General features: G+C 37.3%; 1 protein-coding gene across 2 annotated transcripts; it reads right to left on the bottom strand.

The window, feature by feature from the left end:
- Positions 1 to 6,330: 6,330 nt before the first annotated feature.
- LOC132631251 (uncharacterized) lies at positions 6,331 to 10,223 on the bottom strand. Of its 2 annotated transcripts, XM_060346850.1 has the most exons (3): positions 10,054 to 10,194; positions 9,833 to 9,905; positions 6,331 to 8,218 (listed from the first exon to the last, which is right to left on the bottom strand). In XM_060346850.1, exon 3 carries the CDS (start codon positions 8,216 to 8,218, stop codon positions 6,593 to 6,595), a length of 1,626 nt encoding a protein of 541 aa, XP_060202833.1. In that variant the 5' UTR covers positions 9,833 to 9,905; positions 10,054 to 10,194; the 3' UTR covers positions 6,331 to 6,592. The 2 variants fall into 2 exon arrangements, with proteins under 2 accessions (XP_060202833.1, XP_060202832.1); XM_060346849.1 differs by lacking the exon at positions 9,833 to 9,905 and having other exon boundaries at positions 10,054 to 10,223.
- Positions 10,224 to 25,969: the final 15,746 nt, after the last annotated feature.

Raw genomic sequence — 25,969 nt, 5'->3', positions numbered from 1 at the left:
GCCTCATCTATTATGTACACAATGGCCTCGGACTCCAGCACTCTCCCATAAAAAATAATTAAGAAATTATTTATCTATTTAATATTAATTGAGTTCTTACATGTTTTTCTTTCTTTCTGAAATTTAACACTCGAACACACTTATTTTATAAGATTGAGTAAATATAATAGTATTCTATAACTGATAAAAGGTTTCTCAAGTAAATTAACATTAGAATTTTTTTTTAGAATTACAAGGTACCAAAATCAAATTTGTAAGATGTTTACAACAAAATAACTCTTTGATACTTACATTTCTATATCATTTTCAATCTTTACTAAAAAATAATTTTATTCCTCCGTTACAATTTGAGTGTCTTACTTTCTTTTTTGTTTGTCCCAAAAAAGCGTCTCTTTCTATGTTTAGTTAGTTGACAATTCAAATATTCTACGTGACAAGTTTAAAAACACAAGATTCAAAGGACTTTTTATACATTACACACATCTTTAATTTAGAATTCTAAAATTTAAAAATATCTTTTTATTTTTAAACTTTATGTCGAGTCAAATTAAGATACGGGACCAAGGCAGTGACTTGTAATAACAAATCGTATCATTTTCTTGTCGTGAGGAAAGGCTCCAAAAAAGGAAGGAAAGGGCAAGACAAAGCGAAGCAGAGCGGGCCCAGTGCAAAGCCCTTTCACGGTTATGTTGGTTGTTATCCATCCCATTCTTTCTATTATTGTTATGTTATTATATTCTCTTCGATGATGTGAACTCCCTTTCTTCTTTCTTCCACTCTTAACGTGTATCTATATCTGCATGTCACTACTAATTTATATAGATTTGAATGCCCTGAAAGTTCCATTAATTTGGTTTATCTTCATACTTTCTAGACCATGCATCCTCAATTGAGTATCTTGACTTTTTCTGTTGAGATTCTTCCTAAGTTTATCGCTTTCCCTTAGATTTTGAATAGCCCCACTAAATCTTTTATTACATTTCCTTTCACAGATATTCTTGTGATGACAATTTTTCAACTTTATGTGAGATGGTTGTTAATTGGGCAGATCAAGAATCAACCTTTAGCATAGAATGATAAGTAAATGGAACATTCTTTGCTAATTTGGCAGGAAGGAGCAAAACAGCTGAGTAGTGCAACTTGCAATTTTATGCTTTTGGATTGCAAAAGAATTATATCTCAATCTTAATTTTGGGACTGAGCTGTTATCTCAATACAGAATCAAATTCAACAATAAGAGTTTATAAGTGATTTGTTGGATGAGCAGGAAGTTTCTTTAATTTAGCAGTGAAAAGATGGATAGGGTAGAAAGGTCCCTTGTGGAGTTTCTGATGGGAGGAGGAGAGTCTTCAGTAGGGACTACTAAGATAGCAGTTTTACCCATAGCAAAAGTATTTACCATTTGTTTTATGGGATTTCTCATGGCTTCCAACTATGTTAATATCCTCCCACCAAATGGAAGGAAGCTTTTAAATGGGGTTTGTATTGTTTCCAAGTTGATTTCTCATATGGTCACTCAATTAATAGTTATTATCTCAGAGATGACTTTCTTTGTGGAAGGAAATCTGAATAAAAAAGAAAGGAGACTTTTTGAGATAATAATTTTTAGTTGAGTGACCATCTGAGACATTAATCCTACCTTTTCCTGCACATGACTTAGATGCAGACTCCGCATTTTTTTTAATTGATAGTTGTGATGTACATATATTTGATCTCCAATTGATGGTCTGATGCAGTTGGTGTTCTCATCTTTCATGTTGCAATATGCATGAAAGTTCACATTTAAGCTTGCAAAAAGTTTGTTATTCTATTTGTATGCGTTGGCGTCTAAAATTGATTGCATGATTAGATGGATTATGAATTTTTAAACTTATAATGCAGGGAATATTGGAAATGTACCACTGGTCCTGATTGCTGCATTATGTCGAGATAAATTAAATCCTTTTGGTGACTATGAGATATGTTCTGGAGATGGAAATGCATACATCTCATTTGGCCAGTGGGTACGGTATAATTATGCTTTGGTGTTTTTCCATCCATTTAGATTAATGTGGTTCCCTATTGGATGTATCTTTCCTTTCTTGAACCTTTTGAGTATATCTACTACTGCTTATTTTGCGTTTCCTTCATTAGGAACTTTGCATCATAGAGGCATGCATAAACATGGGAAGCAATCTCGTGTCTGACTTAAACACTGTTTAAGTGGATATCTCAATTTCCACAAAGATGTGAAAGCATCAAGTACAAAGCAAAAGCTATCACTATTTTCCCGACACCCTATTAGCTAAATTCAATTAGAAGCATCACAGTGTACAAGTTTGGTTCTTGTGGAGATGTACATTATAAATGCATTTAGACAACTACAAATTTTATTTGCTTAGTTTTTATATTTGGAATCACCTTCAATGCTAAAACTTTTGAATTTTCTTATTTGGCCCTCCATCCTTACTGACCAGAGTGTGGAAGTCTCGTGTTCATTTTGGAGTGTACAGTGACTACCAATGGGTACTCTTTGTCATGCACTGTTTTTTTCCATGGACAGCCCCCTAACCTTCCTCTCGGAAGGTAGAACTCCTGGATTTTTCAGTAGAAATTATTTCCTAGGTGATATGCTGCAGTACTTAATGTCAAACACAGATCTTAAAAATTAAAGGACTACTGGTTGGTTCTACTAATTAGACAAATTTCTTTTGCAAAGTTAACATTGATTCATGAAATTACGTGTGCCTAGGTTGGTGCAATTGTCCTCTACACCTATGTATTTCATATGCTCGCACCTCCTCCTGAAGGTACCTTTGATGTTGAAGATGGAAATCTTCACATCACGAGCCATCCAACGGGTAGTTCTGCAGAGCAAGTTCCATTACTTACAGCAGAGGCAGCACCAGCTGGCCCTAGTGCTTCAAAGGAACATATGGTGAGTTTTCCTTTTGCTATGTTTATATAAATTGTGTCTTTGCCAATTGTATCAGTGTTATTAAGAAAACAATTGCCCCTTATATAATAGGAGAACAGCTTTAGAAATTTAGTAATCGGTTTCAAAGCTTGCTGTAGCCATTGAGCTGACTGATGTCCCTGGCGATATTTCTATGTTATTCTGGCAACATGTCTAGTTTTTGTAAACAGAAAATGCTGTTTGTTAAAGACCCGGAGTGAAAATGGTACTCTAGCTTCTCTTGATCGACAAAGGCTCCTTTTCTCTTAAGAGGGGGTTACTTCAGATAAAGATTAACTACAAACCGTTTCATGTTTAGGTGCATCTGGATTTGGTGTTTCAAGTGAATTAGGGTTTTGAAAATCTAGCATTTGGGTGAATGAGGACTCCAAATCCATATATATCTAAGAGTCGTGGTCAGTGCAACCAATTCACATTTAGGTGCATCTGGATTTGCAGTGTTTGAAGCGAATTGAGTTTTTAAAATCTAGTCCATTTTCTTTTTGGGTGATTAGGACTTCAAATCCAGTGGTAGATATCTACGAGTCTTGTTTACAGCATCTCTAATGTATGCTTAGGTGTTTTAAATGAACCAAATTAATGTGTTATTATTTTAACAATAATATGTGGATTTCAAATCCTTAATAGTAAACTTCAACCTTCACTTGATTGCACCTTGAGGCATTTGCCTTTTGCTTTCGTTGGTAAGATCAAAGCATTGATGGTGTCTCTTCATTGCTTGTAAGGGTTGTATATAGTTGATAGACTACGAGATGCTGCCTTAAGTTCATTCTTTCTGTTTTATGCCAACATAGTGATACAACACAAACAACAATCCCAATCTTGTCGGGGAGCTTTTGAAGGATGGTTAGACAACCCGAAGAGATCCAATCTCTCTCCTCGTGCCAACCTATGTTGCTTGGACTCTCCAAAAATGATGCCGCAACCATGTTGGATCCTTCAAAAATGCACTACTTTTGGAGGATCGGACACACACCCGTGTCCATTTTTGAAGAGTCCGAGCAACATAGGTGCCAACATAGTGATGAAGGATTATTGGTCTTTTTGCTGTTCTTTGGATCCTGATAATGCAATGTGATACTAATCTGTTATATGGTTTTCAGTGATCTTATTTTGATTTATTGTATTGCTACTGGTGGTTTCGTTGCTCATCTCTCTCTCTTTTTCTTTTTTGCAGATCAAAGTTTTCTTTAAATTTCTCTATGAGAAACTGAAACTCAAGCAAATCATTCAACCTGCCATTATTGCTTCTGTAAGTTCAATATGTTGGAATCGACAGACATGAAGATTTCTCTTCTTTCCATTGGCGTCATTTTGGTATATTCACAAACTATCATACAAATTATTTTCTGGTGGAGAATGCTTATCTTTACTTATCTCATAGAATATGTTCTGTAAGATTTTATACTTGGGAAGGCTTCACTCTCTATTTATAGGCAGGTTTATTTCCAGAACCTTAAAAAGAACATCATAAGTTTAATGATAAAGTTCTGTACCATGAGGTGGTTACTAACCAATTGCTATATGCATGGTTTCCTTGAGGTACTATCCAACTATTCAGAGCTTACAACTTGCTGCTTGATGCGTAAATAATTGTGAAATGCTATTAAGTAGATATACCACTTCTAATGTAACTAAAATTTTCAGAAGGAAATTCTCTATTTATATCTTAACAGTTGATAGAAAGACTTTCAGTGTTAGGAGCTTTGTGGGAAATGGGAAGCTGAATTGTGTTGTTTAGGAGCTTTGTGGGAAATGGGAAGCTGAATTGTGTTGTTTACTACTATTTGATTTTTTCAAACACTTCTAATGGCATATAAATTGTTTATCATTTCGATAGATTATTGCCATTATCATAGGATGTGTGCCAATGCTAAGGCGACTTGTATTTACTGCTGATGCTCCACTTTACTTCTTCACTGACAGCTGTTTGATAGTTGGGTAACTTTGATTTCATTGCATAATTTTTGTCATGAAACAACTTAAGTACTGCACTACATACAGAAGTTCCTCCAGTGTTGTATATCAGCCTTACATCAACATTCTGGTTTGCTGTAATGATATAGAGCATCTTACCTAAATGGTCTGGCAGGGTGCCAATCTATGATTTGTTTTTCTCTGTGTTAAAGATTTTCTTTCGTCATAAGATATTTCTAATGGTCAGGCAAAATCCATGATGTTTTCAGAGATTTTGTTTCATCATTAGATACTCACATGAAGTTGGATCTGCTTTTACTAGTTCCTCCTCCACTAAAATGCGTCTAGCTAGCAGAACTATCGTGTAAGATTTATTTTTGTAAGGTTGTAGTGGAAAATGCTATTCTCATGTAAATGTCAATAGAACCTATTGCATGTGATGATGCTTAGTCAAGATAAAATATTGTGATGCCTTTATTGCTTATTACCAGGATGCCATGATTCCTTGCATATTGTTCCTTGTTGATGGCAAGTTCACCATCTTCTTTCCTTTTCCTGAAAAAGCGCATTGTCTTGTGTCACTTTCTGGTGGTCCTAAACGAAAATTTAATGACATGCAGGACCAGGAACAGGAAGTGCAGAGCTTGGTCTCAAGACAACTGCTGCCATTATATTTGGGCGGCTGGCGTTGGTTCCTCCAACTGGGCTTGGCATAGTTACTTTAGCTGATAGGCTTGGCTTCCTCCCCCCTGGTGATAAAATGTTCAGATTTGTTCTACTTCTTTAACATACAATGCCCACACCTGTACTTTCTTGTAACAATAGTTTCTTTATAATGAGACCTGTGGTGACAAGTAAAATTCCCACCATTATTTTTGTGTGCATTTATTTGTATGCTGAGTTTGATTATTTCTGGTCTGGTAGGTGCTGTTGCCAACTTGAGAGGATGTGGAAAGGAGGCAGCTTCTATCTTGTTCTGGGTTCATATCTTTGCTGTCTTCTCTATGGCTGGATGGATCACTCTCTATCTCAACATACTCTTTTGAGTCAGAATCAATAGTGTTGCAACAGAAGCAATGGAAGGATCTTGATGGAGAAATTTTATTCCTCTTCCAAGATTGTGCCACCCTGTCCAAACTTGCAGCTCTTTGCTCATTATGTGCCATCATTATTAATAGATGTATTCATTATGTAGGTAGACCAGGCTACAGCTATAAATAATTATTGATAGTGAAGTATTGATCCTTATTCATTGTTTCCTACTTCATATCCTAAAAGCAACTTACGACCCAACAGAAATATCATTGCAAATACGGCAAGAGCATGATCTCTGGAAAAAGCTGTAAATGGGAAGATCACTAGCATTTTTAACCAGTAATAACAGCTCAGAGTTAGTAGGACCACTGGATGTGGAACCCTCAGAATTTGCCCAAATTTTGGGTGGGGAATAGTGGAAATGTTAAAAGCAAATCAACTACTAGTACATATACATTTACATGTCAATCGAGGTCACCTAAGCTGCCCTGATTTATCCAAGAGCAGAGTGAGCTTCCACATTAATCGAGACTAGATAAGTTGGCAAAATCTAAATACAAACAGGTGTGTTCACACCATAGGACCTAAATGGTGCCTCGAATAGGTTTTTTTACCGATTTTTTCTAAGCTTTACCAATCTGATGATCAGAAACATGTTAGAACAGACAAATAAAAAATAAAAAGTTAAAACAGAGACCACCATCTCCTGCCTCGGTTATTAACCTGCTGAGAGGGCAAAGGTTGATTTGTACGTCGCCCTTGTGAACAGAAAATAGGGTTTGCTAACCACAACATCAGAACAACTCCAACAACACCAACAACAGGAGCAGCAGCTTGAAAAAACCATCTTCCTCGTGCACCCTCACTACCAGATTGTTCATTGACAGCCTCACTATGGATCACTTCCCCTGATTCTGTTATACCATGACCAAATTCATCATTTTCACCGTCACTGCTATCCGAAGATCCATCTTCATTTATTTCGTGCTGTGGGGTTCGATGAATGACCAAATTACTACTGGCCCTCTGCTTTCTGTACTCATAGTCCAGGTCATCAGTTGGAAGTTCATAGCGGCAGAGGGGGCACGAGTTTCTTGACGCTAGCCAAGGCAAAATACAGGAGGGGTGATACAAGTGAGAACAAGGAAGTCGGTTTACAACTGTGCCAACAAAAAGAGAATCCTTGCAGATTGCACAAGACAAACTGTCAAGCTGTTCGTGGTCTTCTTTAACAACCAAATGTGGCAGATTATTTAAAACAGAGATAGCTGCAGGTGGTGCTCCTCTTCTTAAACCATCTGTTTCTGCGAGATGCTCTAATAACTCCTCAAACGTTCTAGCATCAAGATAGTCACTGGCATCAGTTCGTTGTTCCAACTCCTGTGAGTTGGCTGACGTGTCAGTAACATGTCTTTGACTGCCCTCATGAATTCTGAAACGAACTGTACCCTGAAACTCAGGAGAATGAAACTGTCTGTGCCTATTTCCAGTGCGACTGCTTTCATTTAGGTGTAATGACCTTTGAAGTTGAGATCTAGCACCCAGAGAGTGTACTACATCAGTATCAACCTCCTCCCATTCATCATCTTCTTCCTCATTATCAGAATTCCAGTGATACATACCAGCATTCATTGGGTCAATATCGGTATCAGTTTCAAAGTCACTTCCTTCATCTGAGTGAGCAGAATGGTCATTATCAAGGTAACTATTACCATCAACAGAAGCATCAGAGTTCCCTCCATAAGCGCTATAAGAAATGGACTCAATTTCACTATTAAAGTTCCTATATCCGCTGAAGGTAAAGTTTGATTCAGTCTCCCCAAATAGAGAATCAACACCATCACTTTCAGTGTCAGAATGAACCCTCCTCCACCTCCTAGACCCACTTGGAGTAGTCCGGGAACTGGTGCGCTGCACTGACCTTAACCCAGCATCTTCTTCTATTGACTGATTATCATGCTCTAGACCGTTGGCTGGGTTTTGCCTTGCCAGATTAATCATTTGCGAGAAGTGTTGAGAAAACAGATTCTCAATTGACTCAGAACTGCTGTACAATCTTCTTCTCGATACAGGTGTCACCCTTTGATGATCCCGCATAGGCGTCCCAAGATCCTCAAGGAGTAAGAATTTACAATCACCACATATATTTATTGATTCAAACTCACCCTCGTTATCTAATATCAACAATCGATGACATAAAGCACATGAAGGAGCAAGTCCAGTTTGGCCAACAGCCAAAAGGTTACTCATGTGGCCAAGAACAGAAGAATCAGAAAGTTCTGGTGAAACGGAATCTGAGTTTGCATCCATCTGCATACAAACAGAGAGTGTAAGATGAAGTCAAAGAAACAGATGAATATTGAGCAACTGAGACATGCACAAAACTAATGTTTTAGATAAGGGAAAGAACAGAAAGTACAAGTGGGAAGAGGAGCCACATTCAGATGAGTTATACATGATGAAGTATCTTGTGATGATTGAAAATTAGATTCAAAAATAACAAACAGTGCGTACATGGTTCAACAACAATGAGGAGCTTGGCTGGATAATTTACAACCCTTATTCTTTACTGAGCTTCAATGACATTTACCTCCCATCATTGCTCAAAATGCAGAAGAGATATATGTATGATCTATTTGCATCCTTATGGATCATGCATACATTTTAATGGATACTCCCTTAGATTAAGTCCAGAATGAACTTAAGACAATTTTACAACAAAAGAAAAACAAACAACAAGCATTTAAATTGAAAAGGCAGGAGATGCATCATCCATGTCAGTTTGGTGGATCATGATCTATTACATAATCAGAGTTTTTTTGGGAAAGTTGAAAGTTGCCACTGAAAGATTGCATAGGTTTTTCTTTCCGGTGGCTGAAAAGATGCTAAATTTGAGAATCTTTCCATCGCAATTCGGTGGCTGTCACTCAGTTTGACTGGTTTTGCAAGGGGCTGGCTTCTTTGTAAAGCAGATATCCTTCTTCCTCTAAATGATTTCACCCTCTTGAAGTACCTTTCAGTCTTTGCAATACAAAAAGGCATTTGTTTCATTAAATAGAGTATCACCTTATGCTCTTCTTCTATGCTGTCCTATATGATAATAATTTCCATTTCGCTTAAATTTCCAAGTTCTGCTAGTATATGACCATATAGTAATATTGTACAAGATTATCAAAATGCAGCCCTTATCTACCACATCCACCATGGAAAGGGCAGCCGTTTAAGCTTGCAATCTTTTTTAACAAGCACATAGATTTTTACCACATACACCATGGAAACATTAACCGTGAACATGGATTTTCTTTCAAGTTAGGGGGAAGAAGGCCAGTCCTCAAAAATCGTAGACATTCTTCTGGATAGCTGCTTCACAGATTAAGGATTATCATAATTAACCTCTCAGTTGGTGCTCATTCCAGTGTCCTCATTTCTCACAATATTTACCATGACGTTCCAATATAATGGCAAAGTGATCAAGCTGATAATTCAATTTTTCATTCCCAAAACGGAAAAATTACGCTCTATGTCTACTTGGAGAAAATATTTACGCCACGTAGGCCATAATTTGAATTTGTTACCCGGTTTAGCCCATATTTGTGTATAAACACCTTTTGTACACTATTATACAAGGTTGATACATTATGTATAATGCTTTCCCCAGGTATAATGTTGTATAATATTGTACATTGGGCTACGTGACGTAATATTCTATGTTAGGCTCGTTTTCATATTGTAAAATCTCACTGTTCCTCTCAGCTAAATCTTGACATAAAAGATGCCATCATGCCCTAAATAAAGTTGTACAAAACAATGGAAGACAAAAGACAGCAAGATAACAATTAAGGTGTTTCTAATTCCTAATTAGATTAAGCATCAATTCAACAATTAAAATAAAGAAAGCACATTTTGAGATAGGAAACTACACACCAGAAAGATTAAGGATGCTGTCTACTGATCGTCAAAGCTGTCAATAGTGATCTCCTAAATCAAGCACAAACAACTGACAAAAGAAAAGGTAAGATTGGGTCAATTCCAGCCAAGACTCGAACATTTTAGTTAGAATAACAAAAAAAGGGGAAGTAACTTTGGGAATTAAAACGAAAAAGGAAAAAGGAAATTAGTGAATCAAAGGAGAAATTAGGGCTTACCCAGAAGATGGAAAATGAAGGTGGAGAGCATTGGAAGAAGAGAAGGGCGTCAGGTATGGGGAAAATGAAGTGAAGAAAGTTTGAGGGCGTAGAAAATGGGGGAGAGATTTGGAAGATGTAGTCAATTGGACTCATCAACTGATGAGGAGAGGAGGGCTTTGCCCATTACGCCCCCCACCCACCAAATACTATGTACTCCCTCCGTTCCATTTGACACAAAATTTAAGAAACAAAAGAAATATTTTGGCACAAAATTTAAGAAATAAAAGAATTTTTTTGAAATGTGTGATTAATAAGTTTTAGATATTTGTGTGGCTGTAAATTATCTCATAAAGTTAAATTATTTCTAAATATAAAAAGGAATAATTTTTTTGGGACAGACTAAAAAGAAAAGTAGGATAATTTTTTTGGGACAGAAGGAGTAACTTTTTTAAGTTTATGCACACTCTAAGAAAATGCTAACTTTTAAAAAATTAGAAGTGTTTTTACTAACTTACTTCTAATTAAATGTCTAAAAAAAGAAAAACTTAATGATTCTTGATTATGTAAATAAGGGTCATTTTGGAAGAAGAAGATTAATTTCTTCTTGAAATTTTAAAACACCACTTATTTTAAAATAAAATAAAAAATTTAAAAAGTCACTCATTATAAAATGGAGAAAGTATAAAACATTTTCCTAGTTCTTAGACTATACTTTTTGTGAGGGAAAAGATAACGAAGCTTTTGTCCTTTGTGGCCCTAGCTCCCAATCCACAGCACTACATTTGTTTCCAATGTGGACCTCATAAAAGTATGAAAAGACACCTAAAATATGTTACAGTTTATTTTTACGCGGGTAAGACATAAAAGTCAGTACGAGATTGTTGGTGCTCTAATTGTATTTTAGTATTTTTAGAGTCGCCACCTAATTTATTATAGAAAATTAGGAAAACCGAGTTTAAAGATTTTTGCAAATCATAAGTAAAAACATTTTGGATCAAAGTTCGAGGTAAGGGTTGAGGTGATTTCCTAGGGAAGGTTTTACGCACCCTAGTATTAAAGATCCGTAAAATACGGTTGACCTACGAGCTTCAATGTGTGATTACTGTATTTATTTGTTCAAAAAGTGTTTAATTTTCCGCAAATGTCATTTTTCATTTCATATCATAATTTCAAGAAAAAAATTGGCAAAAATTCCCCTTTAGAAAAGGGATTTTTGGGTTTTAAAAATCCACGTAAGTGTTCAACTCACTTTATTACCGGACTATGACACGCCCAGGATTTTTCCCGAGTAGAGTCGCTACTATTCTAGTCTCAATAAGATGAGTTTAGTTCTTACGGGTTTTTATTTTCTAAGAAAATATGGAGTATTCTCATATATATATATATATATATATATATATATATATATATATATATATATATATAAGTCTTTTTAGGTCCAAATCAGTTCTATGAAAGCCCATAAAGTCTAATCATTTCCATAGTCCAAAATCCATCATACCTCTATTTGGTCAAAATGTATTTCTCTTTGTTTTTCATCCCTTTGTTTTTGGGCTTCCAGGCCCAAATCAGCCTTTATATTCCTCATCAGAAATTTTTGGTCATCGCCCATTTCCAATTTTTCTCTTTGAAATGTGCCAATTCTTTTCCAAACTTACAAACCAAAAGCGATTTTAAATTTTGCCAAGCATTTATTTCCTCATAGTTTTAGTTCCAAAAACACGTCACGCAATTGCCTTTAGTGTCACAAAAAGAAGTACCAAAAAGTTTCAACATTTTGCCATTTTTTGAAGGAAAAAGACATTTGGTTGTTACTCCTTTCTCTTGTCCTTAGAAAAAATCCCAGTTTTTACACTCTTCGCCAAAACAGTGCTACTTGAAATAATTTGGATTTTTTTTATCTTAGTTGATATACCACGTGAAAGGCGAATGCCGTTATCCCAGTTTTTTGAAAAAAGGTTTGACGACTTTCCTAACACACTAAACGTTGTTTTCCTAGTTTCTATACATGCATAGGGTTTCAATATTTTTTGCAAGAGTTTTACAAATACACATATATGAATAAATATAAAAAATAAATAAAGGGAGAAATTCAGGCTGGTGAGCCTACCAAGCCCATGGGTAAACTATTTTCACACATAGTTGGGCCTTCAAATGATCTTAGCTTCCATTTCCAACTCTTCAGCGGACTCGATCAAAAAGAGTGGTTGGGCCTCTGGCCCAACAGGTTTAATGCAAAGGTGGCCCAGGTTGAATCACATAGCACAAAGGAATAAAGATTAGTAAGTGTCTAAGTATTTTAGAATTGGAGTATAGACAGTTCATGCTCAAATATATTGAAAGTAAAAACAGACAGGTGCATATAACTAGGATGATAGAAAATAAATTGAGAAGATGACTAATCCAGACCCAACTCAGATGGACAAAGAAAACAGAGGCCTGGATAGGCCCTTTTAGCAAAGTCAAAACATATTTGGCGAAGCACAGATTACATTCAATACATAAGAGAAAGGCCTAACACCAAATGGAGAGAGAGCAACCCAAAAATCAAATAAGTTTGCAATAGCCAACACCAAATTTTTTATACAAATGTTATACTTTAAATATACATGAATACATTCAGCCTTATATCTGTGAGGATATAGAATGAATGTCCTCTGTATATTTTGGCATATTACCCAATATTCATGGAAGAAAATTAATGCATTAAGAAGAGATGAGGGGAAAAAATTATTAAAGATTCCTTTTAAACTCATGTGAGTCAATCAGTAACAGAATTAGAGCCCAAAACCAAAGAGCAAACAGGCAAGTTTATGAGGTAAGTCTCTTAAACAAAACTAAATGGACAAACAAAACTAATGATCCTACACCATCACCAGCCAACATACCATGATTTTACACACCTATGGAGAGATAAAAACAGCTCAAAAGGGAAAGCTCTTGACCGCTTTGTTTCCTAATGCCACGCAAGATCCAAAGGGTTTCCAGGAACCCCAGGCATGGTAGACATTAGGGAGGGTTTGAGCTTCATCCCCAAGTGTTGTCTTGCCTCTCCACTTATGTGTTAGGCTCATAGTACTTTGGGAAATGAACTGTGTAAAGGGGATCAACAAAAACAACTTCCTAATCATATGCCTAGGCAGATTTAACTACATTATACATTATCTATATCCTATTAAATTCAAACAGAATCTATGCAAGGTTTAAGTACTTCTATTACTCATTCAAGTCAAAAGCAGAAGATGAACCATAGCCATGAATACAGATTCAATATCTCCAATAGTATCATCACTTAGCTAATTCAAAGAGACATTCTCCAAACAAGTACCATAAAACATACAAGTGAATTTAGGCAATAAGTGATTAATATCAAAAAGGAAGCAATTAACAGCCATGAGGTGTCACACACATATCATCAAGCAAGTAATAATTCCCAGAATTTGTTCATTTTCAGCAAAGGCCAAGTTCTTTTAAAATCAATCTTCCATTTTTGTCAACATGAGAAAGTAGGACTGTTATATTTACTTAGTAAGCCTTAATATACATTAAGTGGACTGCCCAGATATCCATATATTTATCCTTTGTAAAGAACTAGCAAACACTTGTGCCAAAACACAAATTCTTAACACAGAATGTTACACCTCGTAAATTTCTGAGTTGTCGTAAGCAAACTAATGTGATTCCAGAGAGGCTATGATACCTCTATAAGGTTAAGGAAGACTTTTAATATGTGTTAGATAAGTATTTAAAGGTTCTGAGATCAAGAGAATTGAAGAAATTAAATTTGTCGAAATTTGGAAAAGTCTGGCAGAATTTTGCACAGACATAGTCCAACTTTAGAGAGGCACATCTCGTAGAATATGAGGAGTTATGGAATCCATAACCTATGTAAATTAAAGTTCAGAGAGTCTTCTTTCCAGTGCAACTGACAGATCGCAAACATGTGAAATAGAGAGAAAGTTATGGCATGTATAAAAAATTACGATTTCAAATTACGAACCGTAATTTGAATTACGGCCAGTAATTTGACCGTAAATTGAATTACGGTCAGTAATCTGTGACAGTAAAAATTGAGGCGGTGAGTTTCCAGAATTATATAATTATGATCCCCTCTTAATTTTATTTCATTTTAACATAACCCCAAGTCCTAGAAATCCCTAGAAACCTCTCCAAACATATTCCAACATATTTCCAAGCTTAAACCAAAGAGCAAAGTGAAGATTAAAGTGGTTAGGTTTCCAAGTGAGGTCTACACTTGTCTCCTCTTCTTGAAGATGCTTAGGTGAGTATTTCTTATGGTGGAGTAACCTTGGAATTGAAGTGTTCTTGAATTTTGAGGTAAAATTTTATCTTAGTTCCATGCTTATGAGTTTATTTGGTAATTATGCTAAGATTTGAGGAGAGGAAATTGGAGGAAAAGTTCAAATATGAATTTGATGATATTTTGAGTTGTAAATTAACTTGAGCTATGATTATTAGTATGTTGTGAGTATAATCTTGCTATGAGGGATAATAATGATGATGAGGAAGTGTTGTACACAAGTGTATAAGGGATTGTGTTGAAGTTGTTGTTATGGATTGATTATGAAAAGAAGTTTGGTTTGATTTGAGTCCAATTTGAATATAAATCTCTTGGCTATGGTATTGTTAATGTTGTTATTGTTGCTTGGGAGTTGTTTTGGAATTTGGTGGGAGTAAGTGATACAGGGGAGATGCTGCCCAAATTTTGTTAGCTCACCAATTAATCTAGTTTGACCTTATAAACGTTTCAATGACTTACCCTTAGTGTAAATCATCTTGAATGTAGATTTATAAGCTCGGGAGGATGGGCGTTAAGTCAATTAAGGAGACGACAAGGTATGTTAAGGCTGTCCCTTTCTTTCTTAAGGCATGATCTTATTGCTATGACTTACACATGATGTCCCTAACGTCCCTATTCCTAGAAATACTAGAAGCCTATGGTTCTTGAAGTTCTTATGATATTATTGATCTTATCTTATGATTATTGATCTCATCTTATTGTTGTTGATCTTATTCATTGATGTTGATCTCATCTTATGATTTTGTCCTTTCAAGGTGAGATATGTTCATGATGATAGTTCCATAACGATAATCGGAATTTTTCTCACACCGCGTCGCGCTATAGTCGGTCGGGCATACACGTGGATGTGCACACCACTGCAGTGGGCAACTTATGATATTATCCCAAATGCAGGATACCCAGATGCGGGATGATGATGACATGATGATCACACTGTGCCTATATGGCCGGGCAGTATATTATATATATGTATAAGATGTTTTTTTAAAAATAAAATAAAATGCTAAGCATGCATGACATCCGCCTTAAGAGGCAGTCAGACAGGTTATTCCTCTTATCTCATGTTATTCTCATATCTTTTATTATGTTGTTATTCATGCCTTACATACTCAGTACATTATTCGTACTAGCATCCTTTTTGTTTATGGACGCTGCATTCATGCCCGCAGGTAGGAAGAGAGACAGATCAGATCCCTAGGAGTTTCATCAGCGATTGTATAGGGGCGCTCCATTTGCTTCGGAGCTGCAGTCTAGCGGTATTATTCTTTTGTGTACATTTTAGGCATGGCGGGGTCCTGTCCCGTCTTTATGATGTTATGCACTCTTGTTAGAGGCTCGTAGATAGATGTATATAGCTAGATGTCCTATAACCTCAGCGGTGCATATTTTTGTATATAATTTTTGGCAGCCGTGTCGGCTTATATATATGGGCATAGTTGATGATGGTCGTATAGATGTGTTATTATGTTGTGGATTCATGCCCTTACAGATTATAATATTTATGAGTTAGTCATGTGGTCCACCTAGAAATGATTATGAAAAGCATGTTAAGAGGTGCTCGGTAGGCTAGCTCCGGGTACCCGTCATGGCCCTTCGCTTGGGTCCTGACAAAAGTGGTATCACAGCAGTTCGTCCTAGGGTGTGTCTACGAGCCGTGTCCGGTAGAGTCTTGTTTATGGGTATGAAGCGCGCCACACTTATAAACAGGAGGCTGCAGGGCATTTAGGATGGTTACCCTTCTTTGTATCCTAGATCGTGCTATAGAGCTGAGTCATAGGTGTAAATCTTCAACCCTGACCTTTGCTGTTTTACAGTTTGACGATGACGTCGTCAGAAAGGACTACGGGCGATTCAAGGATTGTAATAATGACAGGGGCAGGATTAAGTTACTCATTGGAGGAGGACCAAAGTGAGGATGTACCCTGCATTGAGACGGACCCATATGAGATCATATCTTCTATGGAAACAGACCCGTTGGAGGTTCAAGATGAATTAGTGCCCCATATATCACCGACTTTGATAAGAGTAGAGGAGCCAAGAAAAGCTCCGGTCTTTCCAGTTTCACCTTTGGCCATAGCTGAGCAAGGAAGGGAAAGGCCAATGCTGGGAGTTGAATCTCAAGCTTCGGATTCTAGTAGACCGGCGGAGAGTGTAGGGCCTTCTGAGAAACCGAGGAGTTTGCAGCTTGAGGACCTTATTAACCAAGACTTGATGGTATCTTCAGAGCGAGGCTCAAATGAAGGTGGTGGTCAGACCGGACAGATTAGTATAGTTTGTGCATTTGTAGAAGTTCCGGGTGGCGGTGAGCGACCGATAGAGAGACAACGGGAAGAAGAATTTTTCCAGCCCATGTTAGAGAAATTCGTGCCAGATCAGGGTTCTAGAGTAGGGCTATAGGAAGTCCCACATCCATCGAAATTTCAAGACCAGAGCAACCAAGGGTGAAAGGTACATTTGTCGCTTTGATAAAGTGTTAAAATTAAGCAAGTATTATTTTTGAAATGTTTTATGTTATGCAACAACGGTAAGTCATAATGCCCCAGGGATTATATTAAATAAAGGAAAAAGAGTAATATTAAAGAGGAACCTTGAGTGGAATTTGTGGTCATACAATAGGTTAAGAGTGTTACTGGTAACATGGCAATGGTATGATGAAATAAGAAAGGTATGTATAAGACATAGTTGATGAAGAAATTATACCTACTATATTACAAATAAAGGGTGTCAAGGGGAATCCGTAAGATATGAATGACTTGTAAGTAAGAGGAGATAGTACAGTATGAACGGAATGAGTGATGACGTTAGGCATAATTAGTGTTGTATTAATGTTTAAGCACCGTTGATGGAGGTATCGATATATTAGATGCAATTCTATTAAGATAATTTTTGGAGTATTACTGAAGAGACTTAAAAAGGAGAGAAGTTCTGATGGAAATTTTCAGTTGGATAATAGCAAACGACTATGTTTATATTGTGAGTGGTTAGCAACCTTAGAAGTGTTTTATTAATGAGACATCGATATGGCTAGATGGGAGTCGTAACTTTCCCTCGAGATAAGACGTGGAAAGGAGACATATGTATTTAAATATGACCTTTGAGTGTAAATATGCTACCGATTTTCGAGCAAAAAGAGATAAACCAGGAATTATGAAAACGGAAAAGAGTATCAGTTATAAGGATGATGAAGCTTAATGTCTAAAGGGGATAGGATATGGAATGCAAGATTCGCTAAGGATAGTTATTGTTTTGAATGTTAAAAAAGGATATGATTGGTTAGAAGAGGAAGAAGAACGATGTATGTTACTCAATGAGTTAGATATTGACGAAGGCCTTCTTATTGTATAAAGTATATTGGCAAGGATGTGATACAGAGGTACGAGTATAAGGATACGTGAAACATGAGTTAATTCGCAGGAATGTATAAGACGAAGGCAAGACTAAGGTACGGAAAATTCCCTCCAGAAGTTTTATTATCACAAGATTATGGAGTTACTAACACAAGGCTGAATAACTAATGGGGGAAAGTGAGTGATGTTTTAAAAGAATTATTTGCATGACGAGCATTGGATGAGTTTGAAGTCGCAAATTGATACAAAATACACACTTCATTGATGGGACGAACTTGTACTCTAAAAGAGATCTGCCTAAGGAACGGGAATGTATGTAATGAAGAATAGGAGGAACGTTAACAACCAGGGCGAATTTTGAGAGAAATTTTGTGCTAGATACCATTATCGTGATGAAATGGGAGAGCGAGTAATAGGAGGAGATGATCTCTGGAAGGATGATAAGGAAATTTTGTAGATCTCCTTGATGGGAGATTAGGCCCATTCAAGGCCAGTACGTCTATGAGAACATGTGACCCGCTATAGGTATGTGCAACTGACCAGGTGGATTCAGACGACAAACAGTTACGGCTAAGAGTAGTCGTGGAAATTACTGGGAGTAAGTACTTGCGAAGAAAATAAATAAATAAATAAATAAATAAAGTTAAATGGGGTATAGAGTAGTGGATTAAAAGTACTTGCGAAGAAAATAAATAAATAAATAAAGTTAAATGGGATGTCAAATATAGAGTAGTGGATTAATTCCCTAAGGGGGGAAGATGAGACGACAAGTATTGGATCAAGAGTAAAAAGACGGAGAAATAATAATAAAGGATTTGGGAACTGTCTCAATGGGATATTACGCTAGCAGACCAGTAGGTGATTTAGACTTAGTTATAAGAAGGCATATTGCTTCATTTAACAGTAGGTGATTTAGACTTAGTTAAATGCTACAATTTTCATAGTTGGCTCTTATCCAAACAACTTATTCAACAAAAAGGGGTCAAGCAGATTATAACTCAAGTCATTGCTTCTTAATCAAAGGGCATATTAGCTAGTTAGTATGATCTAAATCCCAGCACATATATGTCTAATATGCTTAGGCAGTTCATTAACAGGATACATGATTAAACGGGTCTTGAGCTTTATCATTCATGACTGACTTAGAACTAAATAAACTCAACCAAGTGAAGAACTTTAGACTCAGTGAACTCAATGACTAAACCGTTTTGAACAATACAGACCACACCTCAGACCAAAAAAGACTATGACTTCAAGATAATGACTAACACATTATGTCTTCATAAATTAGTGATGAATGATTCATAATCTAATCAAATGACTTATTAGGAAGCTCATAAGGCCTACATAGTCAACAAGTAAGTGTACATAGGCAAAATATCCACAAAATCAGGTGAAACAGTACTAAACTACAACAAATTATCATTACAAGACTAAAAACATTCTAAACAACCATAAGCATCAAATGCTAACTCATACAAACGACTGAAAAGTAAATAACTGAAAAATAAAATAAATAAAAGCAGATTACCTCTTTGGTGCACAACCCTAGTCGAGTATTTGGAATTGGAAGTTTTTGCCTCTTTTTTCACCTCGCAACTCAACTTAACTTAGGATTCAAGATCACAGTTTCAAAGCAAAGTTGCCAAAACTAGAGAATTAGGTCCTTTTTTTTCGTGAATATATCTATCTCCGAAAGAAATCCTCTTTTTCTTGCAAAGTTGGGGTTCTATTTATAGACCCCTAAATTATAAAACCCTAGGTCCAAAAACAATATGGGACTTTTCGAATTTTAGCAAAAGCACGTCATTACAAACCATATCAACGGCTAAGAAAGAAAATACATAGATGAAAGGTCAGATTTAACCCCAAAAAAATTCGATCTTATCAGTTCCTCATGAACCAATAGCAGCCCAAGATTCAAATTCACAAACGAACAAAAGTAATTAAAGATTCACAGAGTTTTTACTGTTCAATCGACTAAAAGCAAAACAAACAAGACGAAATATACCGTGTTTAGATGATATTTGATAGCAAAGAGGTAAAGCATTAAATGCCTAACTCAAAACGGCCATACCTGACCTGTTAAAGAAACGGTACATCTGAAATTTTGCCACAAATGGCAAGGTGACGCAGTCGCGGGTCCACCACTCCATGGCGGCGCTAGGGTTATGAAGAGAAAAAGGGGGGAAGGGATCGAGGCCCGTTTGGCCGAGGAATGAAAAGGGAAGGGATTTTTTGCCCTCTTTATTTGATAGTTGGGCCGGGTCTGGCCCTGTTGGGCTGGACTCGATCCATACAAAAGGAAAAGGGGCAGGCCCGACTTCACACACACACACACACACACACACACACACACACACACACACACACATATATATATATAAAGAACATATATTAATGTATATATATAAAGGACAAAATGCAAATTAATGAGTAAGTAAAAAGATTTAAAGGGATTGATTCATTTTAATTATAATTAAACAATCAATTAATTTAAAAACACAACTGATTTTCACAAAATGTTAGCTTTACAAGTATGGCCTTAATTGAATTAAAACATGGATTTTGTTATTTCAATTAAGGCCCTATTTGACTAATTAATTGATCATTTCAATTGTAGCCATAATTAAACATATAATAATCAATTTACAAATATAACCATAATTAATCATCTAAATTAATTATAATTAATTTGAGAATTGCTCATATAAATGGAGTATGCAGAAATTAAATTTTTGAGGGCCAAAATGATTATTTATTTCAATTAATCAATTTCCTTGAATTAAAATGGGGTAAATATTTGCTGATTAATTTCTGATAATTTGCACAATTAAAAAGATAGCTATTTTGCACTATTTTCTGGTTGAAATTAGCAAAATGCATCATTAATTGCTGTGAAATAATTTCCAAATGATTTATTATAGAAATTATTTTACCAAGAAATAAAAGTAAAATATTATCTGTATAGTTTATAAAATCATCCTGATTTTCTAAAAAATAAATAAAATATATTACCACATTCAATATTCAAGTATTTTGAGCAAATAAAAATAAATTATGGAAGGTCAAAAATTAGGTGTCAACAACTACCCCGTCGGTGTTCAGGAATGGCGGGACCATTTTCGAGCAACGAAATTTGACTAACCTTGATTTTTGACTGGCCCAAGTCATATTGCCCCTCATATGCAATATTTAGAATATATGGCCAGGCCCTGGTTTTCGGGTTTCCTACATATCTCAGGTTTCATGAGAATTCAGGCCACTTATAGTTTGACTCGATTATGACTTCTAAATGCAAATTATAGCAAATTTTCAGATTCTCCGCCTGTTAAGGTGGGAAGTCCGGTTTTTTTTGTAAGAGACTGAATAACTCTCTAGCATTAAGTCCGCCTACATATCCCCGTTCTTGGGAATCAAGTCACTTGTAGTTCAACTCTATCAGAAGAAAAGGGTATCCCTTATGTGGGAATGCCTTTGTGTGTTCTCGTGTGTGTCCAACCGGTTGCAGAATAATAAAAACAAACAAAGCACATAAACAAATTTATGTGGCTGAGCATGGTGAGGAGAGATCTTCCAATTGCTGGCCGGAGAGCTTGACTCTCATGGGCACCTTATCTCGACTGGCTGCGTAAGAAAAAGTTCCACGTTCACTCCACAATTTGTCTGGATTTGATTCGATCAAGCTGCTCTGTCTGGCGGCTACAAATCTGCTTCCATCTACTGAGTAACATTGATTTTTGGATGACAAACACTGCGATCTCCTGATCGGTTTTACATCGCTTTGTTGTTTTGCTATATCTAGTAATTTATATGCATGGCCTTCTCAGCAATTGAAGTAAATGTCCTTTTGGCATGTTTGATATGAATGGCCCTCTTGGCATGTTTGTATGAATGGCCCTCTTGGCATGTCTGTATGGATGGACCTCTTGGCATGTTTGTATGAATGACCCTCTTGGCATGTTTGTATGAATAGACCTCTTGACAAATAAGAAGAAATGATGGCCCTCTTGGCAGTAGGAAAAATAAATATGCAATGGCCCTATTTGAAAATAAGAAGAAGTGATGGCCCTCTTGGCAGTAGGAAAAATAGATATGCAATGGCCCTCTTGGAAAATAAGAAGAAGTGATGGCCCTCTTGGCAGCAGGAAAAATAAATATGCAATGGCCAAATAAGAAGAAGTGATCCAAACGACAGATATGGCCCCTTCGGCTGAATCGTCTTTCTTCCATCCTTTGTCCCGGTTGTGACCCTCTTGGTCGGATATGCTGTATTGTTTTACTATGACCCTTCTGGCTGAACATTTGCCATTGTGGCAACTTCCAGTCATTTTGTAGCCATTGTGGCTTAATATTTTGCTCCTGTGGCATTTCCATCCTTTTATAGCCCTTGCGGCTAGATATTCACCCTTTTGGCTTTGATCTTTTATAGCCCTCGTGGCTAGATATTTGCCCTTTTGGAATTCAAAACCTTTCATAGCCCTCGCGACTGGATACTTAACCCTTATGGTATTCTGATTTTTCTCAGCCTTTGTGGCTTTTGTACTTGGTATTTAAAATCTTTCATATCCCTCGTGGCTGGATATATACATTCCGAAAGCCAGAACTCAGCAGCGGTCTGGACCTTATTTAGTAATGCTTTTCCTGCACATGATGCAAGGTTAGAAAAAGGATTGTCTTCTGACGTCTTGGGGACCTGCATCAGAAATGGGTTAGTTTTTCCTATTTTAAGTTGATCCGTGTTGCCGACGCTGTTGCATCTTCGACTTTCTGGACTCGAAACCTCTTTAGCTCCGGTATTTGAAAGATAAACCTGTTTTCATTATGTAGAAAAATCATTTTTGTGATGCTACCATAAGGGTATCTAATTTGTGGAAAAATAAAAGCATTATTAATTGTCATGACATGCGCTTTGAATGAGGGAGACCCTTTCTTCTGTGACTGGGGTTTTTGCTTCCTTACACAGAAGTTTTGAGACCTTTTCTAAAAAATTCTGCCCCAGTTTAAATTTCGATCTACGAATTCTCATGCCAAAATATTCCGGGAAATTTTGAGGAAACCTCAATTTTTCCCCCCAATTTAGAGTCCCGGGTTAGCTGAATTTTCTAGTGGATTGACGGCGCGAATTTTTGAGATTCTCTCAAAAATTCTGCCCCAGTCAAACGTGCAGTAGTCCTTGCTCCTTTGTGAAGTCTTATCTCTGAGGCTTCCTAGGGATTTTCTTGGTTTTTTCTTTTGATGCGACCGAGCTCAAAGAGCACCTACGCATCTTGTCACAACAGGAATTCAGGTCGAACGTATTTCAGAAAAAAAATATGGACTTTAGGTTTTTACTAATAAAGCGATTGGGTCCCAGATAGGCTGCCTACATATCCTACTATGGGAAAATCAGGTCATTGCATAGTTCATAATACAGAAGGTGTTTTGTTTTACCTATCTATTACAAAACGATTACAGGCAAAAAGAACAACTAATACAAGCAAATAGAATAACAATTACAAGCAAAGAGTACTATTACAAACTAAGAAACTTTTTCTTTATGCATAGTAGCGCTTGATTGCATCTGAGTTGATCGGCTTTGGCCACTCTTGTCCATCCATTTCCGCCAATACTACTGCTCCTCCAGAGAGTACTTTGCGGACCACATAAGGACCTTGCCGATTGGGAGCAAATTTCCCTCTGTATTCCTCTTGATGCGGGAAAATTCTTTTGAGCACCATTTGCCCAATTTGAAAAAGTTTAGTTCTGACTCGCTTGTTGAAGGCTCTTGCCATCCTTTGTCGGTACAGTTGACCATGACATACGGAAACCATCATTTTCTCATAAATTAAAGCTAATTGCTCGTATCAAGCTCGGACCCATTCAACATTATCCAATTCTGCTTCCTGAATGATTCTCAGGGAAGGTATCTCAACTTCAGCAGGTATGACTGCTTCAGTTCCATAGACCAGGAAGTATGGGGTTGTTCCGGTTGAAGTTCTGGCTGTAGTACGGTATCCCAACAAAGCATAAGGCAACTGCTCGTGCCAACCCTTATGATTATTAGTCATTTTCCTCAATATCCTCTTGATATTTTTGTTGGTTGCTTCTACGGCTCCGTTCATTTGTGGCCGGTAAGCTGTCGAGTTTCGATGGGTGATCCTGAATTTCTCGTAAATATCCTTCATCAAGTGGCTATGCAGATTCGCTTCATTGTCTGTTATGATAGACTCGGGTACACCGAATCTGCATATGATGTGGTTTCGCACGAAGTCCGCTACCACTTTCTTTGTTACTGATTTGTGAGACGTTGCTTCCACTCACTTGGTGAAATAGTCAATGGCAACCAAAATGAACCGGTGGCCATTTAAAGCTGCAGGTTTAATGGGTCCAATTACATCCTTGCCCCAAGCAACGAAAGGCCATGGTGAGCTCATAGTATTAAGCTCACTTGGAGAGACCTTGATCATATCACCGTGGATTTGACACTGATGGCACCTTTTCACATATTTGCAGCAGTCGCTCTCCATGGTCATCCAATAATATCCTGCTCGCAGAATCTTCTTTTCTAGTACAAATCCATTCATATGGGGTCCACATGTCCCAGCATGTACTTCTTCCAGAAGTTTGGTGGCTTCGCCGACATCTACACATCTAAGTAGACCCAAATCCGTCATCCGTTTGTACAACACTTCTTTGTTCAGGAAGAAACCACTCACCATTCTTTGGATGGTCTTCTTTTGTCCATTTGTAATGCCTTAGGGGTATTCCCGTCCTTCCAAATACTTTTTGATGTCGCTGTACCATAGTTTGTCATCTGGCTCAGCTTTTACATGGCAACAGTAGGCATGTTCTTCTTTCAGACTTATCCTTAGCGGGTCGATGTGACTGCTTTGAGGTTGCTAAATCATTGATGCTATTGTGGCTAATGCATCAGCAAATTCATTCTGAGCCCTTGGAGTATGTCGAAATTCGATCTTTTTGAATTTCTTGCACAATCTTTGTGCCAAGTTCACATATGGTAAGGTACTTTCATTCTTAGTGGCCCATTCGCCTTGTACTTGATGAATCAGTTGGTCGGAATCTCCGATGACTAATAATTCATTGATGTCTATGTCCAGTGCCATTCTGAGACCTAGGATGCAGGCCCCGTATTCAGCCATGTTGTTGATACAGTGGAATTTGAGCTTGGCGGCCATGGGGTAGTGTTGCCCACTCTCTGATATCAAGACTGCTCCGATTCCGGAACCTTCGTAATTCATTGCTCCGTCAAAGAACATTTTCCAGCCAGTATGGGATTCTGTTTCTTCTTCCTCTATAGCCAACACCCCTTCGTCTGGGAAATGGGTGCAAAGTGGTTCAAGCTCTTCATCTACCGGGCTTGCGGCTAGTAAGTTAGCCAAGACCTGTCCTTTGACGGCTTTCTGAGCTATGTACACAATGTCGAATGCACTCAACAGCATCTGCCATTTGGCCAACTTCTTGATGGGCATGGGCTGATGGAATATGTACCTCAACGGATCCATCTTGGATATGTGGTGAGTGGTGTATGAAGACAAATAATGCCTCAATTTCTGAGCTACCCAAGTTAGAGCACAACAGGTTTTTTCCACTAACGTATATCTTACCTCACAGGCTGTGAAATTTTTGCTCAGATAATAGATGGCACGCTCCTTTTTCTCTTCTTCATCGTGTTTTCCTAACACACAACCGAAGGCCTTTTTGGCAACTGATAAGTATAGTAGCAAGGGACTTCCAGGCCTTGGCGGTACCAAGACTGGTGGGTTGGACAAATATCTCTTGATCGTGTCGAATGCCTCTTGGCATTCCTCTGTCCATTTTGTAGGAGCGTCCTTTTTCAAAAGCTTGAGGATGGGCTCCATAATTATGGTGGATTGTGCTATGAACCGCCCAATATAATTTAACCTTCCCAAGAAACTCATGGCTTCTTTCTTAGTTTGGGGAGGAGGCAACTCTTGGATTGCTTTGATCTTTGTTTGGTCTAGCTCTATGCCTCTGCGGCTGACTATGAACCCCAATAACTTTCCAGCCGGTACTCCGAATGCATATTTGGCTGGGTTCAATTTCAAGTTAAAATTTCGGAGCCTGTCGAAGAATTTCCTCAAGTGTGTGGTATGCTCCGAGCTTTCCTTTGAATTGATAATGACATCGTTCACATAGACTTCAATCTCTATATGGATCATGTCATGGAAAAATGGTGGTCATTGCCCTCATGTATGTTGTGCCAGCGTTCTTGAGGTCGAAGGGCATTACCCTGTAATGGTAC

The sequence above is a fragment of the Lycium barbarum genome, chromosome 3, assembly GCF_019175385.1.
Source record: "Lycium barbarum isolate Lr01 chromosome 3, ASM1917538v2, whole genome shotgun sequence".
Classification (NCBI taxonomy): Eukaryota; Viridiplantae; Streptophyta; class Magnoliopsida; order Solanales; family Solanaceae; genus Lycium; species Lycium barbarum.
The sequence above is the reverse complement of the archived record's forward strand: the minus strand, read 5'-3'. Positions and strand labels throughout refer to the sequence as shown.

Bases quoted from the DNA above. Each gene is read 5' to 3' on its own strand.
- LOC132631251 (XM_060346849.1), bottom strand. From the start codon at position 10,188: ATGAGTCCAATTGACTACATCTTCCAAATCTCTCCCCCATTTTCTACG. The intron at 8,219-10,053 runs GTAAGCCCTAAT...GTTTGTATGCAG, and splicing joins CTTCATTTTCCATCTTCTGG to ATGGATGCAAACTCAGATTC.